Source organism: Bidens hawaiensis, unplaced genomic scaffold, assembly GCF_021521415.1.
Source record: "Bidens hawaiensis isolate Kalapana, Puna unplaced genomic scaffold, B.hawaiensis_p1.1 tig00004105_1, whole genome shotgun sequence".
In the NCBI taxonomy this organism is placed as follows: Eukaryota; Viridiplantae; Streptophyta; class Magnoliopsida; order Asterales; family Asteraceae; genus Bidens; species Bidens hawaiensis.
The window spans coordinates 1,532,659-1,557,010 of NW_027491242.1; the positions used below are offsets into that span (position 1 = coordinate 1,532,659).

Sequence of the window (24,352 nt, forward strand, 5' to 3'; positions counted from 1 at the left end):
AACAAAGAATCTATAAACTAAAAGTTGGTTCTTTACAAAAATCAAAAACTCATTTTTATCAAATAGTCAAATTCTCTTGAATTCCAAGAAACGACCCGATGATTTGACCGCCTACATCCAAGAAGCTTTCATATCCCGGAAGAGATTTCACCTTACCACTTCTAACAACTTCGACAGGATATTTCAGCAGATGACCTTTCATTTCACTTATTTCTTCAGATGCAAATTGGTTCCAGTTCGCTTCACCCATGGATCTAACCTGTCTCACGCACTCTATCGATTCGGGCTTCAAAAAGCTGTCGTGCACCGTGCCGAGATGCTCGGCCCAAAGAGACATTCTATATCCATGTATCTTACAAAACCATCATAACATTTTTCATGTCATTTCACATGTGAAAATAAAACTTGTGAAAAATACGACTGGTTACCTGTCCTCTTGGATCGGTGAGATTTTTGGCCCAAGTATGACGAGGTTGGTAGGCCCCCATTGCGATTTCTGTATCTCGAGTTCCCTCCATCGACCGTTGGTTTATGTTTGCAGAGCCTATAAGTACAAACTCATCATCCACTATCATGCCTTTTGAATGAACATAGATCATGAAACGTCTGTATTTACGCGCCAACCCCTACAAATAATCAAAAGCAACGATTAGTTCACCGTGTTAAATGCAATATAATGTTTCACTAGAAGGTGGTTAACCTGAGGAGTAGCATCAGGACTAAGGCCGGGTGAAATATGGTCGTACGCCTCACGGTTCCCTAAACAAAAGAAATTTAAATAATCTTGCGGCGAAAATGCTTCTTCAAGACCAACCTCCACCAAAGCCTTGTAGATAGTTTGATACATCATTTGCATTGTTTTGTTCTGCAAATTATTATTAGTTAATACTTTCCAAAATAGAAGTCAAAGAATGTAATTATAAGGCATGCGCTATACATACACCAGATCCTTAGGCTATGTGTAGTAGAGGGACTACAAAATGGGGCAATTTGCGCCATGTGACAAAAAAGTAAAAAAAAAGTGGGTTTTTGTTTTAGGGGTGAAATTGTGTTGTAGCCCCGTATATATATATATATATATATATATATATATATATATATATATATATATATTACACACACATCCTATTATAATAATATTATTATCAATAATAAGAACAGGCGACAAAAAGTAGTCCCCCCCCAAACAAATTGCCTGGGAGGCGGTGTTCCATATATGTCGCCCCTTTTCACCCCTATTTATCGCCTATTACACATGGCCTTATAACCAGACACTAGGTCCCATCTATACGACTCGTATAGGCCTATACAGGTCGTATAGATGGTGGCAAAGCGTCTTAAAAGACGTCATATGTTTATTAATTTTATGCTTTAGAAAAGAAAGAAAAATTATAACTTTGAACAGGATTTTATAACAAATTCTAAAAACACACCCTATTTTTGTTATTTTTTATACGATAAGCTGGCTACGTACTCCAGAGTATAACGAGGCAATAATCTCGGACAATACTCAATACTATGCGTATATACGATTCATATATGCCTATATAGACATATAGGCCTCAGTCTCTATACGAAACATTAGGGCCTATACGCCTCGTATAGGCGTAGTAGGTACATATGCACCTCGTATAGGCCTATACGAGTCATATAGGCCCTGACATGCTGGTGTCTGAATATAACATCCGAATAATAATATACCTGCCAAAATAAAATCCTCTGAGTTGCAGAACCTGTGGGGACGCCCTCGGGCCACATTGGTATGACAATATACACAGCAAACCGTTCGTGGGCCCTGATTTTACTAGCAACCTTAAGAGCAATCTCCATTGGAATCAAGTTGTTGGCACCTATATGTTTTAACAATAATCCGTTAAGTTATATAATAACTGAACAATAATATAACATTACAAGAATGTTTCTTACCCAAGTCTTTGTAAGATTTCCAGTTGTACGACGACCCGATAAAGTACTGGTTTTCAATGTAGATGAAATGTTGTGCAGAACGGATCGCTTTTACATATGCAGAATGTATGCTCATATCGATTAACACGTTCTTCCCGCAAACCAAATTCTGTTCCAACAAGTTTATTTATCACATATTCTCATAAATCTTATGTCAACATTTTTTTTTATTTTTTTATTTTTTTTTGCAGATTTAACTAGACCCTTGAAATCCAAAATAAAATGATTTATATCATCACCTTGGCAGTAGCTTCCTGAGGGTCCTTTGGAAATCCTTTTACAGAGTTCGAATCAATCGAACGGAATATCTGCATTGCACAAAACATAATTATATCACACATATTAAAAAAAAAAAACTGTGTCCTCTTTATTCATTGAAAGTAAACGGGTCGCGATTTATATACCTGTACATGCCACTCCTCAGGATCATCACTAGAGCAAGTTTGATCATTTTGACCCAAAATTTCCTGAAACATTTCTAGTTTTAGCAAAGCATTGGTCGAAGTTTTCAGTTTCTTTATGCCTCGTGGCTTTGACGCCTTTACCCATCGTTCCTCGAAGTTGGTCATAATATCATACGCTGCGGGCCCATCAATCTTGCTATGCAAATCATGCCATGGTTCTCTTGGACAACCGCTAACACTCCCCTGTTACGAAAAATACCAAAACTTTAATAATTTCCATATTTCTTCATATAATTTGTCTATATTAGTATATTTCATTTTTAACTTTCGTTTACCGTGAATGTTGGATTATGATAATCTTGTGCGTGTAGGGTCTCTAAAGATCTAAAAATCGGATGTTGTGGATTATCATATCGCCCGTTGCAGAGGTCAAGTCCACCTATGAAAGATATGATCTTTCTTCTACCGTTTCCAGCGTCAGCATCTACAATCACGGTTTTCTGGTGGTGCGTGTAGATCGTTCCAACTTCCTATGAAACAAAAATGTATATACAAAAAAAAGTTATAAAGGTGGAAAAAATATATATAACTAGTTAGATTAATATTTAAGGTACCTTTTTCTTGACCCAACTATGTTTCTTTCCGGCCATACGAGGGCAAAGCAGTACTTGCACGGGTGAGTGTTTAAAGAAACGCCGAGTTTCTTCATCATGAGTAGCCATTAGTCCATCCTGAAGATTTGAACTCATTTACACCAGTTAACTATATCATCTTGTGTTGTACATAATCATATCCTTATTTGTTATATACCATACTAGACATGGCAGCCGTTCAAAAGAGTGAGTTGTGGTTTTCGTCCCTGGTTTGTCCAAATGTGCGGTTTTTAGTCCAACAGTTTCAAATTTGCGATTTTCGTCCCTGTGGTTTCATTACAATTGCAACTAAACCCGAATTTACTAATCCTGTTAAGTCTGGTCGTTAAACCCATCAGCGTGCCCTTCATTTGAGGGATAGCTTTGTCCTTTTTTTCCCAAATACACCCCAACCCTTCACGTGAGGGGGCTTGTGAATTAGGACTGGGGTTTATTTGGGGAGAAAAGGGACAAAACTGCCCCTCACGTGAGGGGCACGCTGATGAGTTTAACGATCAAACTTAACGGGGTTAGTGAATTCGGGTTTAATTGCCAGTGAAATGAAACCACATGGACGAAAATCGCAAATTTGAAACTATATGACTAAAACCGCATATTTGAACAAACCACATGGACGAAAACCACAGTTTACTCCGTTCAAAAAAATATTACTTAGGAACTAATTTATCATTGTAGATCACACAGGTAAAAAGTATAGCTTAAAATAAACGAGTTAAACTTTAGTTTTAACGCTTAAAACCTCCTAATTGCTTCTTCATAAGGTAAGATTTCAGAAATAATAAAACTTTGTAGTCATATTTAACGCATTAATTTTATTAAAAAAAATATTAACAAAAGGTGATTCGGGTCAACGCAGCCTGATGAGTTTAAATAGATGCCAAACAATTACCTGCGTTGACCCGAACCCCGTTGATTTGTTATCCAAATCATTCATTTTGCCACATGTAGTATAAGTTATTATCAAGCCTAAAATAACATTAGAAGCAAAGAAACTTACTGTTTTGTACCCCATTATATTTCTTGAAGTAGGATCATCCCAAACAAGAAGCAACACCCTAACACCTTCTTGTGATTTCATCTTCAAAAGATCTCCCAACGCACACACCGGCTCATTCTCCTCGTCACGAACCAACTTCACTTTATGCCACACGGACCATCCGGTGATGTAAACAAGACGCTTTGCATCAGTAATCGCGTTAAATATATCAACCCAACATGTCCCATTAACATAATGTGTGCCATCACTTAACTCAACGTCCGGAAGACTTTTATGCGGCACATGTGCATCTTGGTACAAAGTAACCCTCCCGCCTTTTCTTAACGGGAAGTAAGTCCCGGGCACACCGTCATATTGTGGGCCCGCCCCAACGCCATTTTTATATAAGCTCAACCTTGCCATTGGTATATATTGCATTGTAAGTGCTAAACTTGCTCCATTTTTACATGGTCTTCCATTTGCATTTATTAATGGAAAAAGACCTTCGATTTTCGACCCTGTGTATATATGTTCAATCGGGATTGCAACCGCTCCTATAAGTTGTGACCCGACAACATCACTATCTTTAACTAGAAAATGAATTTCAGCCGTATGATGAGCAACCGGGACACTAAAATGTTGATTCCAAATGGGATTTTCACTATTTGTAAGCACATAAGTCCTTCCAATCACGGCACTCGTTATAGCAACCGCCACATAAGGGTCACTCGTTTGTTTCCCTGAAAACTTGTTCAAGACATCCCCCATTGTTTTATGAAACACATCCATATTCGGAAGGTTCTTGGCCTCGTGCACCCAAATATCAAGATTCCCATGTAACAATAGGACTTTTAAAGCCTTTTTCTGTGTCCCAAACGGCACGATTTGGTAGTTTTGATGGTTGGCTAGATCTAACGACGCGTGATGTTGTATAGCAACAAGTTGAGTTGAATCAAGTGAGCCCATATGAGAAGAACAGCCTGTGAAAGCACTTGGATAAGAAGCACTATGATGATGATGATGAAGATGATTGTGAGACTCTTTTTTATTTACGGAACTAGTCAATATACTCGACGTATCATCAACGCTACGAGTGTTCATAGTGGTCACACTATCAACACTTTGATCATGAATATTTGGTTGAGAAGAAAGCGGATATATGTATCCGGGATACTGACATACGAAGGGTTGAGGAGGGTGTTGTGGTGGTGCGCCCGGCGGTGATTGGTATGGAAAAGGATAGGGATATTGGTATGGATACTGGTACGGGTATGGGTACGGGTAAGGATAAGGTGGTTGATTGGAATTAGGGTTATTGTTAGCCATGCATTCATATATGCACACAAAGAGACATGCATGCAATTATGGGTCATGTGAATTAATCATATCATGTATAATAATAATAATTGTAATCACAATATAGATCACAACAATTTGATATGATAAAACCTAACCTAAATATATATGTATGTGTATATATATGTATATGATAAGAGTGTTAAAATTAATAATATAGAGATGTATGTATGAATGTATGTATGTACCTTTGATTATGGAAGAGGTTGATGGGGATGATTTACAGATTGAAATTAGAACATTACAGGTCAACGAAAATGGTGGGAAAAGAGAAGGATATAGGTAAAATTAGTTGCAATTATAACGGAAAATCTTTACCAGATTTTTGAAAATTTGTGGGAAGCCATTTGTTTATTATTAATATTTCTTTCTTTTTTTTGTTTTAAGTCACCGCAATCTTTAATTTGGAGAGTCTCGTTAGCATCACTCTTGTCAAAACTATGATGTTTTAACCGGGCTCACGATAGTTTCAGAGTTTGGCTTGAGCGTTCCACTGGGAAACCATACCGACAACTGTCACTTAACAGTCATTGTGCCGCCACAAGAGCAGAACTCTCTTGTGTAAATTATTAAATTTTTATAGATTTAAACTGTTATTATATTTTTTGTTTAGGTTGGTTGGTCTAGTGGTAAGAGGCTTGCCCTCCTAAAGTTTAGACGCAGGTTCGATTCCTACTTGGTCTGGTTCGAAGAACATCTGGGTGAATGGATGAATCAGGGTTTTAATCCCGGGTTTGAACCTGACAGAGGGGCAAGGGTTTAAAGATTTCATCTGGGTCCCGCGCATCAGAAGGTACAGGAGTCAACTTTGGACATAGCCCCGAAAATTTATGTTTACACATGAGATTCTCTGATGTTCAGAAAAAAATGAAATTATAAGGGTGACAATTTTAGTAAAGGACATGTGTAGTGTTTAAAAAAAGTTATGATGTGTGTTAAAGTTACGGATAATACGGTGGTAATACGTTAAGATCATTTCGTCAGTGTACGAAAGGTGTAGGATGGATACGGAAGGAATTGTGATGATTTGGATTAGGATAATCGTATTAAACTAGATGTCGTTATGACAAATTAATTGGGGGCCAAAAATAACAAACTAACTAATTATGAATAATTAAGCGATATTACTCTGATCGGATGGAGAACCCATGCCACGTCACCAAAACCGGTATATATACAATCTATACGTCATAGTTCAGTCACGAGACTTTCTTTGTGTGATGAGACACTTACATACATCTATTAGGTATGGCAAAAACATGTACATGTTTAAGACACGATTTGTATTGATGTTTGATAATTGTGTTAATCACATTATTGCTAGCCTGTTTAAAACGATAAGACATGTTCAGTCAGCCCTAACATATACATTCTTGTAGCCTCTCATTCAGCATCATGACATTTATGAACGAACATGAAATTATGGGATGATAAACGTTTCCAATAACTTATAATCGTTAAACGGAGATAGAGTTAAATGTTAATGTAATACTTAGTTGCTTGTAGTTAACAATGAGTTGTATTCGGATTGATATAAAACAACAAAAGGCAATATAGTTAAATTGACATTCAACTGAGGTGAACAAAATGAATAGTATTAACTATAACTATAGTAAAAAAAAAGTTAGCTAATTAGCAATAGTGTGAATTTAGCTAAAAAGATCAATAAGGTTGACATATTAATCAACTTATCCTTTTAAGTACTATACATATACATAACCATCGTTTTTATATTTTAAAGTGTCTTGATATTTTTCGAGACGAAACTATTGTTAATGTTATAAGCAGTTTTTTATTTTTGGAGTATCGATTTTCATCTTGATTACTTTTGAGCATCTCGTCATGTTACGGTGATTTCGCGTTCCATTGGTATATATCTTCATTGTTGTGAAGATATAGCGTAACTACACGTTCCAGATAAAATATTCTTTTTAACATGACTAGGACAAAATAGCAACTCAACATTCATGGTGGTAAAATCAAAATAAGTAAATAAATATAGTAACAAATATGTTAAAAGTATGACTTTATGTTCACTTCATTTGGGATAATCTTATAATTTGATGTTTTAATAGCTGGTTGAACGTGTTAACAGTCTCTTTCAGAGTTTCAGTTAAGAGTTTGTGACTATGTTACTAGAATGCCAGGAAGTTAAAATAGAAGGATTGTTATGCAATATTGAAAAAGATAAGGAGATACTTATAACTGGTTAAAAAGAGAAGTCGATATCATCTAAACGTTAGTCTCCTTCAATTTTGTATTTTCGTTGATTGGATTTGCTCTTGTTTATTTGTATTTGGATTTGTAAAATTCTTTTTGAAGTAACAAGAATTGGTATTTTTGTTTTGTGACAAAATACTATAGTATTTCATAATATATGTGAATAAATCGTTATTTGTTATTTGTTAACATCTTTTTGGTAGTTTGAAAGGAATAAAAATTTAAATTAAAATAAGTTGTGTAATTCTATTTGCGAGAAGCAACATCATTTTCAACTTTTTAAAACTTTTTGAATTTATGGTAATAAAATTGAAAAGTGGACGATATTAATAATACTTACTAATTAGAGGCATGTAAAAGAATATGACGTTTACTAAAATTGAAAAGTCTACTTGAACTTCAACACATTTACAACTAACACCCTAAAAGTTTTGATCTACAATATACATCCAACCACAATAACATATCGGCGCGCAAAAAACTGTAACTTTGTTTTCAGTATGACAGTATTTGTCATTCAAAAGAGGGTTGCATCGCAATTTGTTGCCCGCTTACTTGTCTCTCTATTGTAATTTGTTCATTTTATTAATTATTAGTTGAAAAGCTCGTGCCCGTCATATTATTTGTCTAGAATCTTTATATCACCAAACAATACTAATAACCATAATTACATTAAGGAACTCATCACCAACAATCCAAAAATTGTGTCCCATTCTCTATTTGATAAATTGTTGTTTTGCGAGGATGATTTGGTCAGTAATTTTCTAACGGGTCAAGCTATTAGTACAACAATTTTTGGAGTTCCCAAATACACAATAGCTAACAAAAGAGAAGAGTTATGGGATACAAGTGATTATTGCTAACGATTTAGACAATTTGAAGAATGATGAAACAAGATTTCAATAATAAACATAGGTCAATCACACAAGTGATTAGAGATAATAAAGTGAGTTCTTTTTGTGTAATCTTTGTTTTACTTTGTGGTTTTGCTAGGGTAAAACCACAAAGTAAAAACATTGTTTTTGGAATCTTAAGTTCTATTTTTCGCCTTTGATTAATAATTAGTCCATTGTGCTGTTGATCGCTTCAAAAAACGCATCAGTAATGTTCTTCGACTCATGGCCGCCGGTTAGAAGATTCCTCTTTTTAGTTTTACAAAATTTCTTCCTTTAAAAAAATAAAAATGCATAATCAGTCATCACCATTCACCAAGTCAAAATCAACAAAATCCCACATGGTTTCACCTCATCTATTAATCTATTATACTAACATACAAACACCAACACCTTTTCCTGACCCAATGATTGGAAACTTGTAACAATTCAAGGATGTTTTCAGCCACAAAACCAAAACTCAAAGGGTACGATTGCATATATTCATCGTTATCTTGTTTTTTCTTCTTCACTCACAACCACTACCAGAAAATATTAAATTTTTTTACGGTGCGTACAATAAAACCCCAAATGTAACATTTTCTATATCCTATTCTCACAACCATTCATAACTAGACCATATCATTTACAAAACCGAATCACATAATCATATGACGCGTTCTGAGTAGGGACGAGACCGGTACCGAAAATCACGATCCCGAAAAATCACAAATCTTGGTACCGGTACCGAAATATTCGGTTCGGTACCGGTACCGAGACAATAACAATATTGAAGGTAAAAATTCAAGAAATTCTGGTACCGTACAGTACCGATCACGAAACTCAAAACTTTGATACCAATTCGATACCGATGGTACCAAATCGATACTGAATTTGCTCTTCCCTAATTACGAGAATGCTTACCTCATGTATTATACTAATATACAAACACCAACACTTTTATTGCCCCATTGGTTGGAAACTTACAACAATCCAGGGATGTTTTCAGCCACAAATCCAAAACCCAAAGGGTAAATTTGTAATTCACCACCAACATAATGACAATTTAAAATGACAAAAATAGCGTCCAAAACCAGACCACCTTTCCCTCTTTCTTTTTGACTGCAAATAATAATAATGTCGCCGGCCGACGACCTCCGCCGCCACCTACTACCGTCCACCGCCGGCAACCACCACACACCCACCACCACCACCAACCCAAATCACACCATCACCATCACCGACCCACAAATCAAGATTCAACCACAAACACCCACAAATCAAGATTCACCATCAAGACTCAAACTTTACACTGATCCAACACCAACTGACCAAACTGAGCAAAACCCATATCGGGTTATCGGGTCTGATGGGTTTGACCCACCCGGGTCAACCACCGTTGACCCGTTTAGAAACCAGACGCCCAAGATTGTGGGAGTGTATGAGTGGATCAAGATGCTGATTTGTGTGCCAATTGTTGTGGTTAGAGTTGTGTTGTTTGGGGTGTGTATGTTGATTGGGTATGTGGCTACTAAGACTGCTTTACATGGGTGGAAAGATACGCAGAATCCGATGCCGAAATGGAGGTGTAGGGTTATGTATGTTACTAGGCTTTGTACTAGAGGGATCTTGTTTTCATTTGGGTAAGAATTAAGATCAAGTTTGGATTTTTATTTAGTTTAGCAAAATCATAAGCTTGATTTGTTGATAATTGAACTTGGTTGGGTTGGTTTTGGGCTAAAACCGAAACTTCGGTTTTTGAATTTTTGAAAACCGTACGGTTTAGGTTTAATTTCGGGTTTTTTTGGTTTTGTCATTTGAGTTTGAAAATTTTGGATCGAGATAAAATTGATCTAAGAAACTTCGGTTTGGGCTAAAACCAGACTAAAAACCAAAACTTCGGTTTTTGGAAATTGGGTTTGGTTTGATTTCTGGTTTTTCAGTTTTGTCATTTGAGTTTGAAAATTTTGGACCGAAAAAAAAAGGTAAAAAATAATGAACTTTGGGCTTAATCATTTTGTTAATTAATAACTAGTTGATTATATTTGGGCTAAAATATTTGAGTTACGTATTTGTTAAATTATTATGTTACATAAAATAAGAAACAAAAAATTGCTTTATATGAGTGGAAAGTAAAACTGAAGATGGGAGATGTAGGGTTATGTATGTTACTACAGAGTGATCTTGTTTTCATTTGGGTAAGATCAAGTTCAGATTTTTATTTAATTATGCAAAAAATATAAGCTTGATTTGTTAATAATTGAACTTGGTTGGGTTGGTTTTGGGCTAAAACCGAAAATTTGGTTTTTGAATTTTTGAAAACCGTTTGTTTTACGGTTTAGGTTTGGGTTCGGACGATTTCGGGTTTTTCAGTTTTGTCACTTGAGTTTTAAAATTTTGGACCGAGAAAAAAAAATGATCCAAAATAATGAATTTTGGGCATACATCGTTTTGTTAATTAATATTAATTGATTATTAAACATTGGGGCGAAAATATTTGAGTTGCATATTTATTAAATTCTTATAAATTACATAAAATGAAAAAAAATTGCTTTATATGGGTGGAAAGATAAACTGAATCCGATGCCGAAATGGAGGTGTAGGGTTATGGTATGTTACTAGGTTATGTACTAGAGGGATCTTGTTTTCATTTGGTTAAGAATTAAGTTCAAGTTTGGATTTTTATTTGATTGGAAAAATATATGTGTTTGATTTGTTTATAAATGAACTTGGTTGGATTGGTTTTGGGCTAAATCCGAACTAAAAACCGAAACTTTGGTTTTGAATTTTTGAAAACCGTTTGGTTTTGGTTTTATGGTTTGGGTTTGGTTAGATTTTGGTTTTTTTCGGTTTCTCATTTGAGTTCAAAAATTTTGGACCAATAAAAAATGATCCAAAGTAATGAATTTTGGGCATACTCAATTTGTTAATTATTAATTGATTATTAAACATTTGGGCTAAAATATTTGAGTTACGTATTTAATAAATTCTTATTAAATATGATGTATATATGTGTGAACCCTCGGGTGGGCAAAAGTGAAATTGCACTAATTTTGACGTTATTTTACTAATCTCGTGAAAATAACGTTAAAAGTGACGGACGGTTAATCAGGCATCATGTAGTGGCGTTGATAGCTGAAAGATAAGGGTACATGCACCGATCAGCTGGTGTCCCGATGATTGAGTGCTATGTGCCTTATGTCCAAGGCTTGATGCAAAACTACTATCGAGCCGGGGGTCTCACCGGAAGCAGCCTCTCTATCCCTATGGGGTAGAGGTAAGGCTGCCTACATCTTACCCTCCTCAGACCCTACCATAGCTTTGCTATTGGTGGGATATACTGAATACGATGATGATGATGATGATTTAATAAATTCTTATAAATTACATAAAATGAAAAACAAAACATTGCTTTTATATGTATGTTACTAGACTCTGTTCCAGAGGGATTTAGTTTTCATTTGGGTAAGATCAAATTCAGATTTTTATCTAAGTTTGCAAAAACGTAAGCTTGATTTGTTGATAAATGAGCTTGATTTTTTTAGCCCTGCAGTTATTTTTGTAATACTTTGGTGTGGAAGGTTCGGTTTGGGTCGGTTTTGGCTAAAACTGTACGTTCTACAGTTTTCTATTTGGGTTCGGTTAGATTTCGGTTTTTGCAGTTTTGCCACTTGAGCTTGAAATTTTTGGGGCGAAATAAAAAAGAAATTTTGGCTCAAGATAATGAATTATGGGCATAAATCATTTTGTTAATTAATAAGCAATTGATTATTAAACTCTGTCCTAGAGGGATCTTGTTTTCATTTGTGTTATATCAATTACAAATTTTTATTTAGTTATGTGACAAATATATGTTTGACTTGTTGATAATTAAACTTGATTTTTAGTCCTGCAATTACTTTTCAAATCAATTTTTAATGTTATTTTTTGTAATACTTTGGTGTGAATGGTTCAGTCTGGGTTGGTTTTGGGCTAAAACCGAAACTTCGGATTTTGAATTTTTGAAAACCTTTTGGTTTTGGTTTTACAGTTTCGGTTCGATTTTGTCATTTTATTCTTGAAATTTTGAGCCGAAATTTTTTTTTGGTCCAAAGTAATGAATTTTGGGCGTAAATTGTCCTGTTAATTAATAACTAATTAATTATTAAACATTTGGGGTAAAGTATTTGAGTTACGTGTATATTAAGTTCTTACAAATCACATAAAAAAACAAAAATTGAAAATCTATAAATTCGGTTTCATTCGAATTTTCCGGATTTTATACATGCAAAACCAAAACACAACAAAACAGTAAGTTCGGTTATTACAAAAACATAAAATCTAACCGTCGGTTTTTGTTTTGGTTTGTTTTTTTTTGGTTTCATGGAGAGTAAAATTGCGTATTATGAAGTTAATAAAGTTGTTAAAAATCTTACTTTTTTGTTTCATATGATGCAGCTACCATTGGATTAAAAGAAAAGGGAAACCAGCTCCAAGGGAAACCGCACCAATTCTTGTTTCTAATCATGTATCATACATTGATCCAATATTCTTTTTCTATGAATTATTTCCAACAATCGTCGCAGCCGAGTCACACAATTCCATGCCCTTTGTTGGAGTCATAATCAGAGCAATGCAGGTAAATTCAAACTATTACTAGTTTTACTATATATATATATATATATATATATGTTGTTTTATTAAATATTTTATTTTCAGGTGATATATGTGAATCGATTCTCATATCAATCACGGAAGCAAGCTGTGAATGAAATAAAGGTAGCACGCCTTCGTTCTTTAAAATTTTGCTTACCAATTTTGAAAGTTGATAACTTGATAGTTGATATTACTTTAAAAATATTAGCTTTTGTATTCTATGAGCACATATACAAAGTTGATACAGATGTATTGTTTCAAGGATTTGTATACAGAAACGGGCGGCAAGCAATAGATATCCACGAGTACTTTTGTTTCCCGAGGGAACCACAACCAATGGAAGGCAGCTTATTTCTTTCCAACTCGGTGCATTTATTCCTGGTTATCCAATTCAACCGGTGGTCGTTCGTTATCCTCACGTACATTTTGATCAATCATGGTAAACTCAGCTCTTAGGTTTATTAAATTTTACTTCTTATTTAACATTATTATGGTTTTTAATTGGCGTCTTTCGTTGCTATAGGGGTCATATTGCGTTGGCCACCCTCATGTTTAGGATGTTCATGCAGTTTCACAATTTTATGGAGGTAGTATACCGGTATGCTTAACTTGATGATATTTAAATTCTAAAGCTTCTATAATAATATTGTTTTGTTTTGTATTAAATAAATCAGGTTGAATATCTTCCTGTTATTTCACCCTCACAACATCAAAAGGAGAGTGCTGCGCGCTTTGCTGAAAGGGTTAGTTTATAACTTTATATCTTAAATTAAAATATTATTTCTTTTTCTTTATCATGTTAATGTGTTTTATTAATACAAATAAAATTAAAAATACCAACCAATATTGCACTTTGTAGCATAAAGGATTATTAGAAACCTTTCATACTAACGAATGTTTATCGTCAATAAAAAGTGCAGCTAAAAATCGTATAACAAATATTTAGTAAAGTACACTGAATATGAGTTAGTGGAGACATGATAAACCAATATTAATCCAGATGTATCATGAAAATATGGAACTATAGAAACATTTGTAAATCCAACAGTAATTCATATTGGTCTTTCAACATGACGTGCATTTAGTATATTAAAGAATTAGCTTTTTTTATTAATTCATTTAGATTAATAATAATTATTCAAAGCATTTTTCTTTACTGTTAAATTTTTCATGGTTCCTTTATATTTTTGTTATAAAGAAACGACTTAAACGAGTGTATATTTATTTAATATTTAATTAACCTTGGTGATTTTGCAGACCGGGAGAGCAATGGCTTCTGCTCTAAATGTTGTACAAACACAACATTCTTTTGCAGATTATGCTCTTCTTTCAAAGGCACTTGAGGCTGGACAGGTGTCTACAATTTTTCAATAAGTTTAAATATAAGATCTAATTAAAATTTCTTCTTTATAAACAAATCTCACCGTAGTTCGTTCTTTTTGCAGGAGGATTTTTCACTTTTTATGGTTGAAATGGCGAAAATCCAAAAAGTAAGTTTTTACTCGTTAGCAAAGTTATCGTTTTGTAATTTTCATATGAATTGAAATTTGTTTATTATTTAGTTCTGCAAAATTTACTTAACTGATATGAATTTGTTTTCCTGGTGTTTCTAGTTATATCATTTGAACTCTTCGGAAGCTGTCGACTTTTTGGAACAATTTCTTGCCATGAATCCAGACAGCAGGTATATTCCTTTGAGAAATCGTTGTTATCATTTTATTTATATTTTTCAGCAGAAGATTTACAGCAGATGTGTTAAAATTCAACTACTTGCGTTTTGTTTCAGTGGATGTGTTAAATATCAAGATTTTATTAGGGTTTTAAGATTGAAACATTCTCCCCTTTCGGAAAATGTCAGTAAGCAAACCACTTCCGCTTTCTTTATAATTTACTTTTTTTTTTCATTTTCGTATTAGATGTTGTTCTTCAACTCATGATTATCAGTTGTATATAATAAAACCGCAAACTGCACTAAAAAGTACTAAACTTTATGCAATTTTCCATTTGTAGTATTTAACTTTTTTTGTCAATAAAAATTATTATACCTTTCTTTTATGCATAAAAAATGGATTTTTTTAGGTTTCGACGCCACAAAAATTTAGTCAGCATGTCATGTACACACGGCATGCCACATGTACTGCCACATCAGCATTTTTAGCCATATACCTTCAATGAACAAAAGAATGCAAGTGCCTCAAATAAAAATTTGCAAAAATATTCAATACCTTTTAATAATGCAGTTTGTGCTTGATAAAATTATATTTATAGAATTTAGATTACAATTTGTTACAGTTTAGTTTTATTATAAAGTTATACTATAAAATAAACCTGAAAGTAGTCTTTGATAAAGTCAAAGCAGGATGAATAACAGAAAACTTTAGGAGTATTTTTTTTTTATTAAATTACTGTTGTTCTGTTCTGGTCATTGACAACTTCAAGCTTTCTTCTTTGTGACAGATTTTTCGGTTTATTGATGTCAACAAGAACGGTGTTATTACCTTCAAAGAGGTAACTATGTCTATATATGCATAAGTGCCCTTCATTTTACGGGTCTCGTTATTGTTTCGTATTAAATTAAAAAAAACCGAGATCCACTAAATATTTTAATCATATGGTTCCGTCTTTGCTTATGTTAAAAATACTTCTCTGTGGGTCCCATGTCCGTAAATATTTACCGTAAAGTTTAAATGATGCAGTTCTTGGTAGGATCGGCTCACATTCTGAAGCTGCCATTATTCCAGCAAGCATGCGAAGCGGCTTTTAATGAAAGCGATGAAGACAAAGATCATTACATTTCATTGTTGGAAGTAATACTAAATAATTTTTGTTTAGTTTCTTGATATTTAAACCACTAAAATATTATCTAATTCGTGTTCGTATACAGTTTGGAGGTTCCACGAGCCCGGCTATACCCTCCCTGACCATGAGCGAGGTAAGTGTTTCTTAGGCGTGTCGGTGTCAATTGCGTCGTGTTGGCATGTCGAATGAGTTGTGATTTTGTTGTAAATGTTTTAAACTGGTTGGTAGGTCGATCTGTTTAATCACACGGGTTAAACAAGTTAATCCGAACACTAGAGATGTAAATGTATTGAGTCGAGCTCAAACTCGGCTCTTTAGTATATTTTCAAGCTCAAGTTGGTTCAGGCTTGGCTCGTTTATTATGCATTAATTATTTTATTTATATATTTTAATATATGTGTAAAATTGTAACTTTTATATATAACATTACATATCATTTAGCTATTTTTATAATAACTTTATATGTACTAATAGTAATTATTATGTAAATATATATTTAATAATATTAAATAAGAATTGTATAACTAATAGGCTATTTAGGCTCGCGAGCCTACTCAAGCTCAATAATTGAAGCTTGGGCTTGTCTATTAAACACACTTATTGTTAGGCTCGAGCTCGTTTAAGCTCAGCTTGATTTGGCTTGTTTACACCCCTACCGAACACGCCCCGTTTATTAAATATGTTAGATATGACAAAAACCAAAATATAATTATTTTTGTCAAATTGTCACGTCGAAATTGCAGCCATAAAAATATTCTTTTATCAATATTTATAGTCTAGTTAATATATTTTTGAACAGATACAAGCGCTGTTCGAAATGTTTGACGTCGATGGTGACGGTAGGATCAGCGAGGACGATTTCGTTACTTGCTTACGAAGAAATCCATTGCTGATAGCACATTTCAGTCATCTTCTAAAGCATAAAGATTTAGATGCAGCAATAGGTTTAGAGGAAATAGTTTGATACAAGTTTGCCATTCTCCAGTGCTAAAAGAACAAAAAATATGTACAACTTTCTATGCATAGGGTGCAAGTCAGAAAAGGGATTATTATTATTCTTGCTGTAAATTTTATGTAGATGGATTTTGTTTGACTCTTGAAATTTTGACTTTTGATTTTGTTTGAATTTATTTGATTATACACATGTTTAACGTAAGTTTTTGATTATAAAGATTTTTTAATTTTTTTCGTTTTTGTTTTTGATATGTGGAAGATCCGGTTATGTAGTTTATGCTTGACCAAGAACAAACAATTTCTTCTCTACGGGTATCGGGTCGGGTTCAGGATAAGCTTGTGGGATGGATTACTTTGCTTCAAGCATGTGTATGATGAGAGTTTATTTAGACGATAGTTCAGGATGAGCTACGCCTTTTTAATCGCATTCTTATGGATATATACGAACAAGGTCAATTTGAACATTTTAAATATTTTTCACAAAGATACGATTTTGTAGGTAGAACGGGTCTATCACTAAGATAAAAAAGAAATGCATATGTGCCATTCGTTAGTTTATGATGCTTCAAGTGACAAATGTGATGAATACATACACATGGGTGAAAAAAATGCCCTCGAATTTAATACATTTTTAGTTTTATTTCAAAAAAGGCGTTATAAAAATAGTAATTAACTAATTAATTAAATAATTTCCTAAGTAAAATAACACATTTGTTAAATAAAGTTTAAAAAGTAATGATGATGTGAAAATAATATGGTTTGATGTGGGAAGGATGAGTAGGCATGGCGAAATAACATGTGCCTGACGGGTATACCCAAAACCTAAATCATCCGGGGCGGGTATACCCGAAGCCCAACGGGTATTGGGAGGGTATGAGATTATTTTAAAAAAATTTCGCAGGTACGGGCTATGTATGGGATTTTGGTGATACATGGCCCGATTACTCGAAACCACATGCCCATTCCGAATTATAAACCCGGAAAATTTTAACTATTAGTTTTTATTTTTCCTTAACCTTTGTCTAATAACACTCCACTTTTTTGTAGGTTCATTATACGAGAAAAAAATATTTTTTTATTTAAAATATGTATTTAAAAAAACATTATTGATATTTTATATGTCAATCAAGTTTACATAAAGTAACATAAAATTTATAGTGATAATTTTTTATATGTTAGTGTTTATATACATGTAATGTGTCAATTTTAATTTGTAATAGTTCATATATAAATAAAATATATATGTGATAATTATAATGGTAAAAAAATATATATATGCTTGAAAATCCAAACATGAATTTTTCAACAAACTAAGGGTATACCCAATACCCGCAGATATGCTTGATACCTGATGGGTAATGGGCCATGTATGGAACTAAATTTTATAAACGGGTTTGGGTATCCCGGCCTGAACCCGACCCATTATCATCCATACTTAAGGCTGCAGACACTATGTGATTATCATTATTACATAAAAATATCGTTGGGTTAAGTTATCTTACACAAACTCCTAAATCTAGGAAGAGTATAAAGACACAAGGAATCAAAAATATAAAACAATGATAAACAAAATATAACACAATGCTGAGTAATATAGCATAATATTAAAAAAAACACAATGACAAAATAATTAAAAAAAACATAATGATAAATATAAATATACAATTATCCGACCAAAAATTCTAAAATCTGCAAGCTAGAAATTGAAAAGAGAAAACCTAAAATCCAATATCATAGAGTTCGACAAGACGGTTTAAATGCAATTAGTTTGCGTTTTATTAGAGTTCGTTTAGTACCCTTTCTACAAGTTTGTTTTTAGATTACTATGTATTTGAACCCAACCCTATTATTGTTATTAAAAAACTCCCATATAAATCAAAATAACAATACCATTTTATTTAACTAAAACTTTGTAGCATTTTGTTTATTTTTCATTTATCAAGGTTGATAACAAAAGTGCATCTCTTTATTTATTTACTAGGATGTAGCCGGTGTAATAAATGGGTAGTTAAAAAAATACAAAAAATAAAGAAATAAATTTAGTAATATACATAATAACATACTTTATGAATTCATAAGAAATAAATAATGATAAATTAAATTTTATAAAAAATATCTAAGAACTTTATTTAATACAACAATTTAACTTATATTTGTAACTTTATTATTAATTCTATAACTGATAATAATATTAGTTGACATCCTAATTAACTACACTAGTTGAATGACATGTGAAATAATAGTTTTGTTTTAATAGTATAGGGAGATGAGATGAACTTGTATGATTGTATAATTTAATTGCTGAAACTCTTTAAATATACTACTTTTACATCAATAATATATGCATATGCTAAATTAAATTTAACCGCGCAATTGATGCAGACAGGGATGATTTCTGTCAGGTTAAGCCGATTTAGACGGGATTTATGGGTCGAACTAGTGACCACAGTTTAAAGAACTAAAACAAAGTTTATTGTTTAGCCGGGTAAGCTGGACCAGCTAAATTATTTTGGTTTGGGTCGGGTTTTTATCTAAAATCGTACTATTAAAATTTTAAAGTTCTATAAAATGATAAGCTAAAAAACCCAGTTCATTTTACATTATAAGTATTCATGGGTTTACAAAAACAAATTGACTAAGAAATTAAAGCTACATCGAATAAGGAAAATTATATAGCATTCACAATAGTTCATCCATAAATATGTGAGTCTTGTGAGTGGAAGAAAAAAAAAATACTGTTCATGAGTAAATTTAAAGATACATTGTTCACAAAATAGTTTTTTAATTTTAATACTTTTTGAAAGTGGTTGTGAGTGAATAAGAAAATAAAATGTGATAATAAATGTATAAAAATTATTATTTAATTGAAAATGAGAGAGAAAAGATAGTATCTTTTAGTGTAGTTATAAATATAGATATATATGATCGACAGATAATTCTCTATTATATGTGTGGTTCAAAATACCAGTACGCATTATAGTTAGCAGGTGTCATATACATAACTTTTTTTCAACTAATATATCGATTTTGAAAGGACAACACTTTGATCTGTCTGGTAATAAAAACAACTAGCCCGACAACACCATTACCCATGTCTTATGGGACCGGTTCAACTGTTCAAGTTGGACCCACAACCGCTTCAAATTCACGCACATCTTTCTTTATATTAGTCTTTATCAATGCTTTTTAATATTCATGACATGGAGCCGTCCATGATGCATCTTAATCAAAACATTTTTATATCTTCCAGGCAATACGTACATGCATATTATACGGTTTCTCAATAGTGTTTTCCTTTTTCTTTTTTTAAAAGAAATTGGTTTTATGTTAACGATCAGTAACAATTTGACGTTCATTTTTTATAGGCTAGTTGGATTACTGATGGGTCATTGATCCACCTAATCAACTCTATTCTCGTATATAAAACCGTAGGATGCTAGGATGATACGTCCCAAAATATACTAGTCACACAAAAATCTAGAGTCATGTATACATAAATATAATATTATACATATACATATACATTTATGCCCTATATATACACTCCTGAGAGCATTCTCAATCCGTTCCCCATCTCTATCCCTATAATTACACTAAAAAACACTACATTTCTCTCTCATGCTTAATTAAATAGTATTTTTTATACATTTATCATTACAGTTTTCTCTCTCCTCTACTCACAACCAATCCAACAAATATTAAAAAATAAATATGGAAAACAATGTTTCCCTAAATGTTTCCCCAAATTTACAAAAAATCACTACATTTCTCTCTCCACCCTATAATTTACACTCACAACCACTCATCACCCCACCCTATAATTTACAAACTTCCCTCACATATTTATAGAGAATAGGATGAGAATGCTCTGACAACCCCACCACATCAAGAGACTAGACATCCACGTGGACCCACCTAGCAAAACTCAACCTGGGTGTGTGGGTCCGGATTTAGATGCGTTTTCGACATCTAATTGGTTCATACTTCTTTCATCGTACCAAACACACTGTTTAGCTCCTTCCCACTCGTACGGACCACAGTTATTCTCTATATTCAATACTTGCCTCACATAGTAAACTCCTTATGCTATTATTGTCCATGTTTCCTAAATTTAGTAGGTAAACATGAAGAAACATGTCTTTGTTTAGGCTGAGGGGGGTGGGGGGCTCTAATGGGGGCGTGAGTGGGGGCTCCAGCCAATAATATTGTGACGTGTGGCAGAGAGAGAAACTGGATAAGGGGGGTGTTGGAGCCCCCGTTGGAGCCCCTGGCCCTGGTGTGGAGGGGCTCCAGCAGGGGCTCCAGCGGATTTTTTTTTTATTTTTTTATAAATATATTCAAAAAACGTATTATTAAAAAAACTCATAAATTATTAAAAAAAACACACATTAAAAAAAATATACATTAATATCTAAAAATAAAATAAAAATAAAAGTACTAAAAAAAATTATTATTCTTATTCTTCGTCTTGGTCTTCTTCGATCAACCTCTTTCGGATACGTTCCTTTTGCTTTTCCATTAGCATTTGATCGACCGGATTTAGGTTACTGAAGTCTCTAGTAAGGAAGTCCAAATCTCTCATTCGACTTTTTTCCTTTTTGTCATTAGAGACCACCTCCATGGTTTTGTTGAATTTATTGAGGGATTCAACAAGATTGGCGATGTTTACGGCTTCCTCCTCAGCCGGTTTTTTCCCCTTGGCGTCCCGTCCCAATGGCCGCCTCCTCGGCGGTGAAGACGTTTCCTCCCCCGCAATGTTTAGGTCGAATCCAACGCGGCAATCCGACCCGGCTGAAGTGCTATACGCTCCAGACGAACTAGTTTTAGTCCGTTTCGGCCCTACTTCCGCATCAAGGTCCGGCGCCACCAGCTCAACCCACTTGGAACACCTTTTCAACCTCTCCCACAACTTTACATCGTCCCACGTCTTCACCGTCCCATACCTCCGCAAACACTCATGCTTCCACTCTTCGACAGTGAAATTGTAAACCGCCAAATCATCACTGCCACTTGGTCTCATACGACCGCTGTTCCTGTTGAAAAGATTAGTAAACAAGCCGACAAATTTTCTGATTTCGGACCACCGACCCGAAATCATATCGGCGTTCCGCTCTGTACTCCCAACGAGCGTATAGAACGTCTCCCTAACCTTTGTCCAAAAAATCTTGCTCTTTTGGTAGTCGGCTGCAAAATGAATAAATAAATTTGTAAGTCATTTAACTTTTTTATTAAAAATCATTTTTAAAAACGTTAAAACAATTACCGCAACGCCGATCCTCAGAAATGACTATCCAAGCCCGACACAAGGCTTCATTCTCATCCGATGACCACGGAGTGGTTTTCCGTTTCGTCCTCGGAGTCGAAGCCGGTCCCGACCCGTCCGTTGCAACTTGTTTTTTCCGGTGGACGCGTCTTCTTTGTCCCATAGCTTCACCGTGTGATTCTTGTGTCTCCGGAACAACAAAGTTAGGAGACGGTTGTATGTTGGATGGTTGAAAGCCGGATGATTGTTGCGGCTCCGAATAAAACATCGGTTGGTCCGGTGACGACCATAAATCGTCGTCAATATAATCTGAATCTAGGTTTGGGTACCAATTTCCAGCCATGTTTTTAAAAAAAAGTTTGGAAGATGGGTTGATTTTGGGTTTTTTTTTAAAGTTGTGGTAATTGTTTTATGTGAAATGGGTTACATATAGGAAGAAAAAAATTTTTTTTTTTATTAAATAAGAGCCCAACGGCTCATTTTTAAGCTCCAACGGCTCTTTCACACAATCCCATGCACCTTTACGCCATACTGGTCCCGCGAACCACCTTGCGCCTGCTTTGTTTTTCGTGCTCGCGCCCCTCTCGCGCCCCGGTGGTGTGGTGCTCGCGCCTGGGGGTGCGAGCGGAGGGGCTCTCACGCCCCCGTTAAAGCCCCACACCCCTCAGCCTAATTGCAACCGAAGTTTTTAACATGATCATCACTTCATGACAACTTTTTATTCTCTTTGATTTAAATGATATTTTAATCATTTCACACATATTTTAATATAAAGTTATCTCAAATTCTTTTCAAAAATTATTAGACTATATGTTATACATATCATTTATTCACTCTCCTTTATTGTCACCTTAGCAGATCTTACATTATTTGCCTACATTCAACCAATGTTATACTTACTCTTATTCATTCTTCATTTTAATATTATGTAACCTTTGTCATAGTCGTATTAACTTGTATACTTTTGTTAACTTTACTAAATCATGTGCATATGCAACTCGTGTCATGGTCGCTTTTCACTAATATTAATTGTTATACAATGTCATAAATTACCAAAAGTTTACACTATTCAATATCTTTTTCCCTTCATGCTATGTCTTTCTTATTTGGAGGGTATTCCCGTCCTTAATTTTCTCTTAGCGCTCTCTCATTCACGTCAGTGATACATGAGTTTTCCACAATCGTTTCTTAATTTAATAATTAAATTAAATAAATACTACAATTTAGTTATAAATATATATAATACTTTCAATAAAATAATTGCAAATAAATATATCAATTCATTAACTAAACATGAATAACATGTTGACCGGCCAACATATTTAATAAGAAACGTCAGCTCGCTAACTCATATAATCCATTTTTTATAATCGTCAACCTGATTAACACGGTTACAAATTGATCTCTACCACAACCCTTTAACTCTTTTATCGTATTTGGCTAAATAGGTTAAACATGTCATGTTTAGAGTGCATGATTTTAAGTGTGTGCATGCTAGGCATGTTAGGGTTAATGTGTTTGACATGAATAAAACTACCGGTCTTGCTTGGATTCTACAATTTAACCACTCGACCGGGCACGCTTATGATCATGACTTGATTGGATCTATGTGTGCGTGTATGTTTAGTTCTCTTCAAATTCGTATATGTAGGTCTCTTAAGATACTTTTGCTCATGAAAACTAGGTTGACGGGTTAAGGTAACAATCTATGGTGGTCCATAACTCTCGTTGGTGGTCCATGTCAGTCACACATGGTCATATAGACTACGAGTTCAACAAAGTAAGGATCAACATAGAAGAACAACACAATGAGGGAGGCGCTGACGTATTTAATGTTGCTTTAACTACGTGGCTAAACTAGTCATTTCACATAAAATATATATTTTTCAATATTTATTAATGAAAATGATAACTCTTTTACAATTTGACAAGTAACAGAAACCACATTTATGATGGTTTTAAAAAACCAAAATAAAAAAAAAGATATATGAACATATCACATATGAACCTTATGATTTAACTAAAAACAAGTACTTGAACTATTGAGTAAAATATCTTTGTTACTATAAAAGGGGAATGTGGTTAAAAAGGGTGAGTTTAGTTTCCACCTTCTTTTCTTTTTTGTGGCACTACACTCATAACAAGCAACAATCAATCAATCTCAACCTTACCTCAACTTATGGCAAATTTAGGCCTACTCCTATCTCTCTAGGGTTACCAATGGGCTAGTTTTGAGGATACCATTTTCCAAACCT

The 24,352-nt window shown here is 33.9% G+C and overlaps 2 protein-coding genes across 2 annotated transcripts; one reads left to right on the plus strand and one right to left on the minus strand.

The window, feature by feature from the left end:
• Positions 1-5,453, minus strand: LOC143625442 (phospholipase D gamma 1-like). Its single transcript, XM_077095766.1, has 10 exons — positions 4,020-5,453; positions 2,984-3,100; positions 2,705-2,899; positions 2,370-2,612; positions 2,205-2,273; positions 1,927-2,074; positions 1,702-1,850; positions 701-865; positions 429-626; positions 1-352 (listed from the first exon to the last, which is right to left on the minus strand). The coding sequence occupies exons 1-10, from the start codon at positions 5,322-5,324 to the stop codon at positions 59-61; spliced, it is 2,883 nt and encodes a 960-aa protein (XP_076951881.1). The 5' UTR covers positions 5,325-5,453; the 3' UTR covers positions 1-58.
• Positions 5,454-9,557: 4,104 nt separating this feature from the next.
• On the plus strand, positions 9,558-16,954 carry LOC143625513 (lysophospholipid acyltransferase LPEAT2-like). Its single transcript, XM_077095830.1, has 14 exons — positions 9,558-10,089; positions 12,884-13,064; positions 13,145-13,204; positions 13,357-13,520; positions 13,605-13,668; positions 13,756-13,824; positions 14,339-14,434; positions 14,527-14,571; positions 14,695-14,765; positions 14,868-14,934; positions 15,539-15,589; positions 15,778-15,888; positions 15,966-16,013; positions 16,680-16,954. The coding sequence occupies exons 1-14, from the start codon at positions 9,584-9,586 to the stop codon at positions 16,842-16,844; spliced, it is 1,698 nt and encodes a 565-aa protein (XP_076951945.1). The 5' UTR covers positions 9,558-9,583; the 3' UTR covers positions 16,845-16,954.
• The last annotated feature ends 7,398 nt before the right edge of the window (positions 16,955-24,352 follow it).

Excerpts from the sequence above, each read along its gene's own strand:
- LOC143625442 (XM_077095766.1), bottom strand. The coding sequence starts at position 5,324 with ATGGCTAACAATAACCCTAATTCCAATCAACCACCTTATCCTTACCCG. Across the intron at positions 3,101-4,019 it reads ATATAATGGGGTACAAAACA|GATGGACTAATGGCTACTCA; the intron begins GTAAGTTTCTTT and ends TCAAATCTTCAG. Across the intron at positions 2,075-2,204 it reads CTCAGGAAGCTACTGCCAAG|AATTTGGTTTGCGGGAAGAA; the intron begins GTGATGATATAA and ends TTGTTGGAACAG.
- LOC143625513 (XM_077095830.1), top strand. The coding sequence starts at position 9,584 with ATGTCGCCGGCCGACGACCTCCGCCGCCACCTACTACCGTCCACCGCC. Across the intron at positions 13,669-13,755 it reads AGTTTCACAATTTTATGGAG|GTTGAATATCTTCCTGTTAT; the intron begins GTAGTATACCGG and ends TAAATAAATCAG. Across the intron at positions 15,590-15,777 it reads GTGTTATTACCTTCAAAGAG|TTCTTGGTAGGATCGGCTCA; the intron begins GTAACTATGTCT and ends TAAATGATGCAG.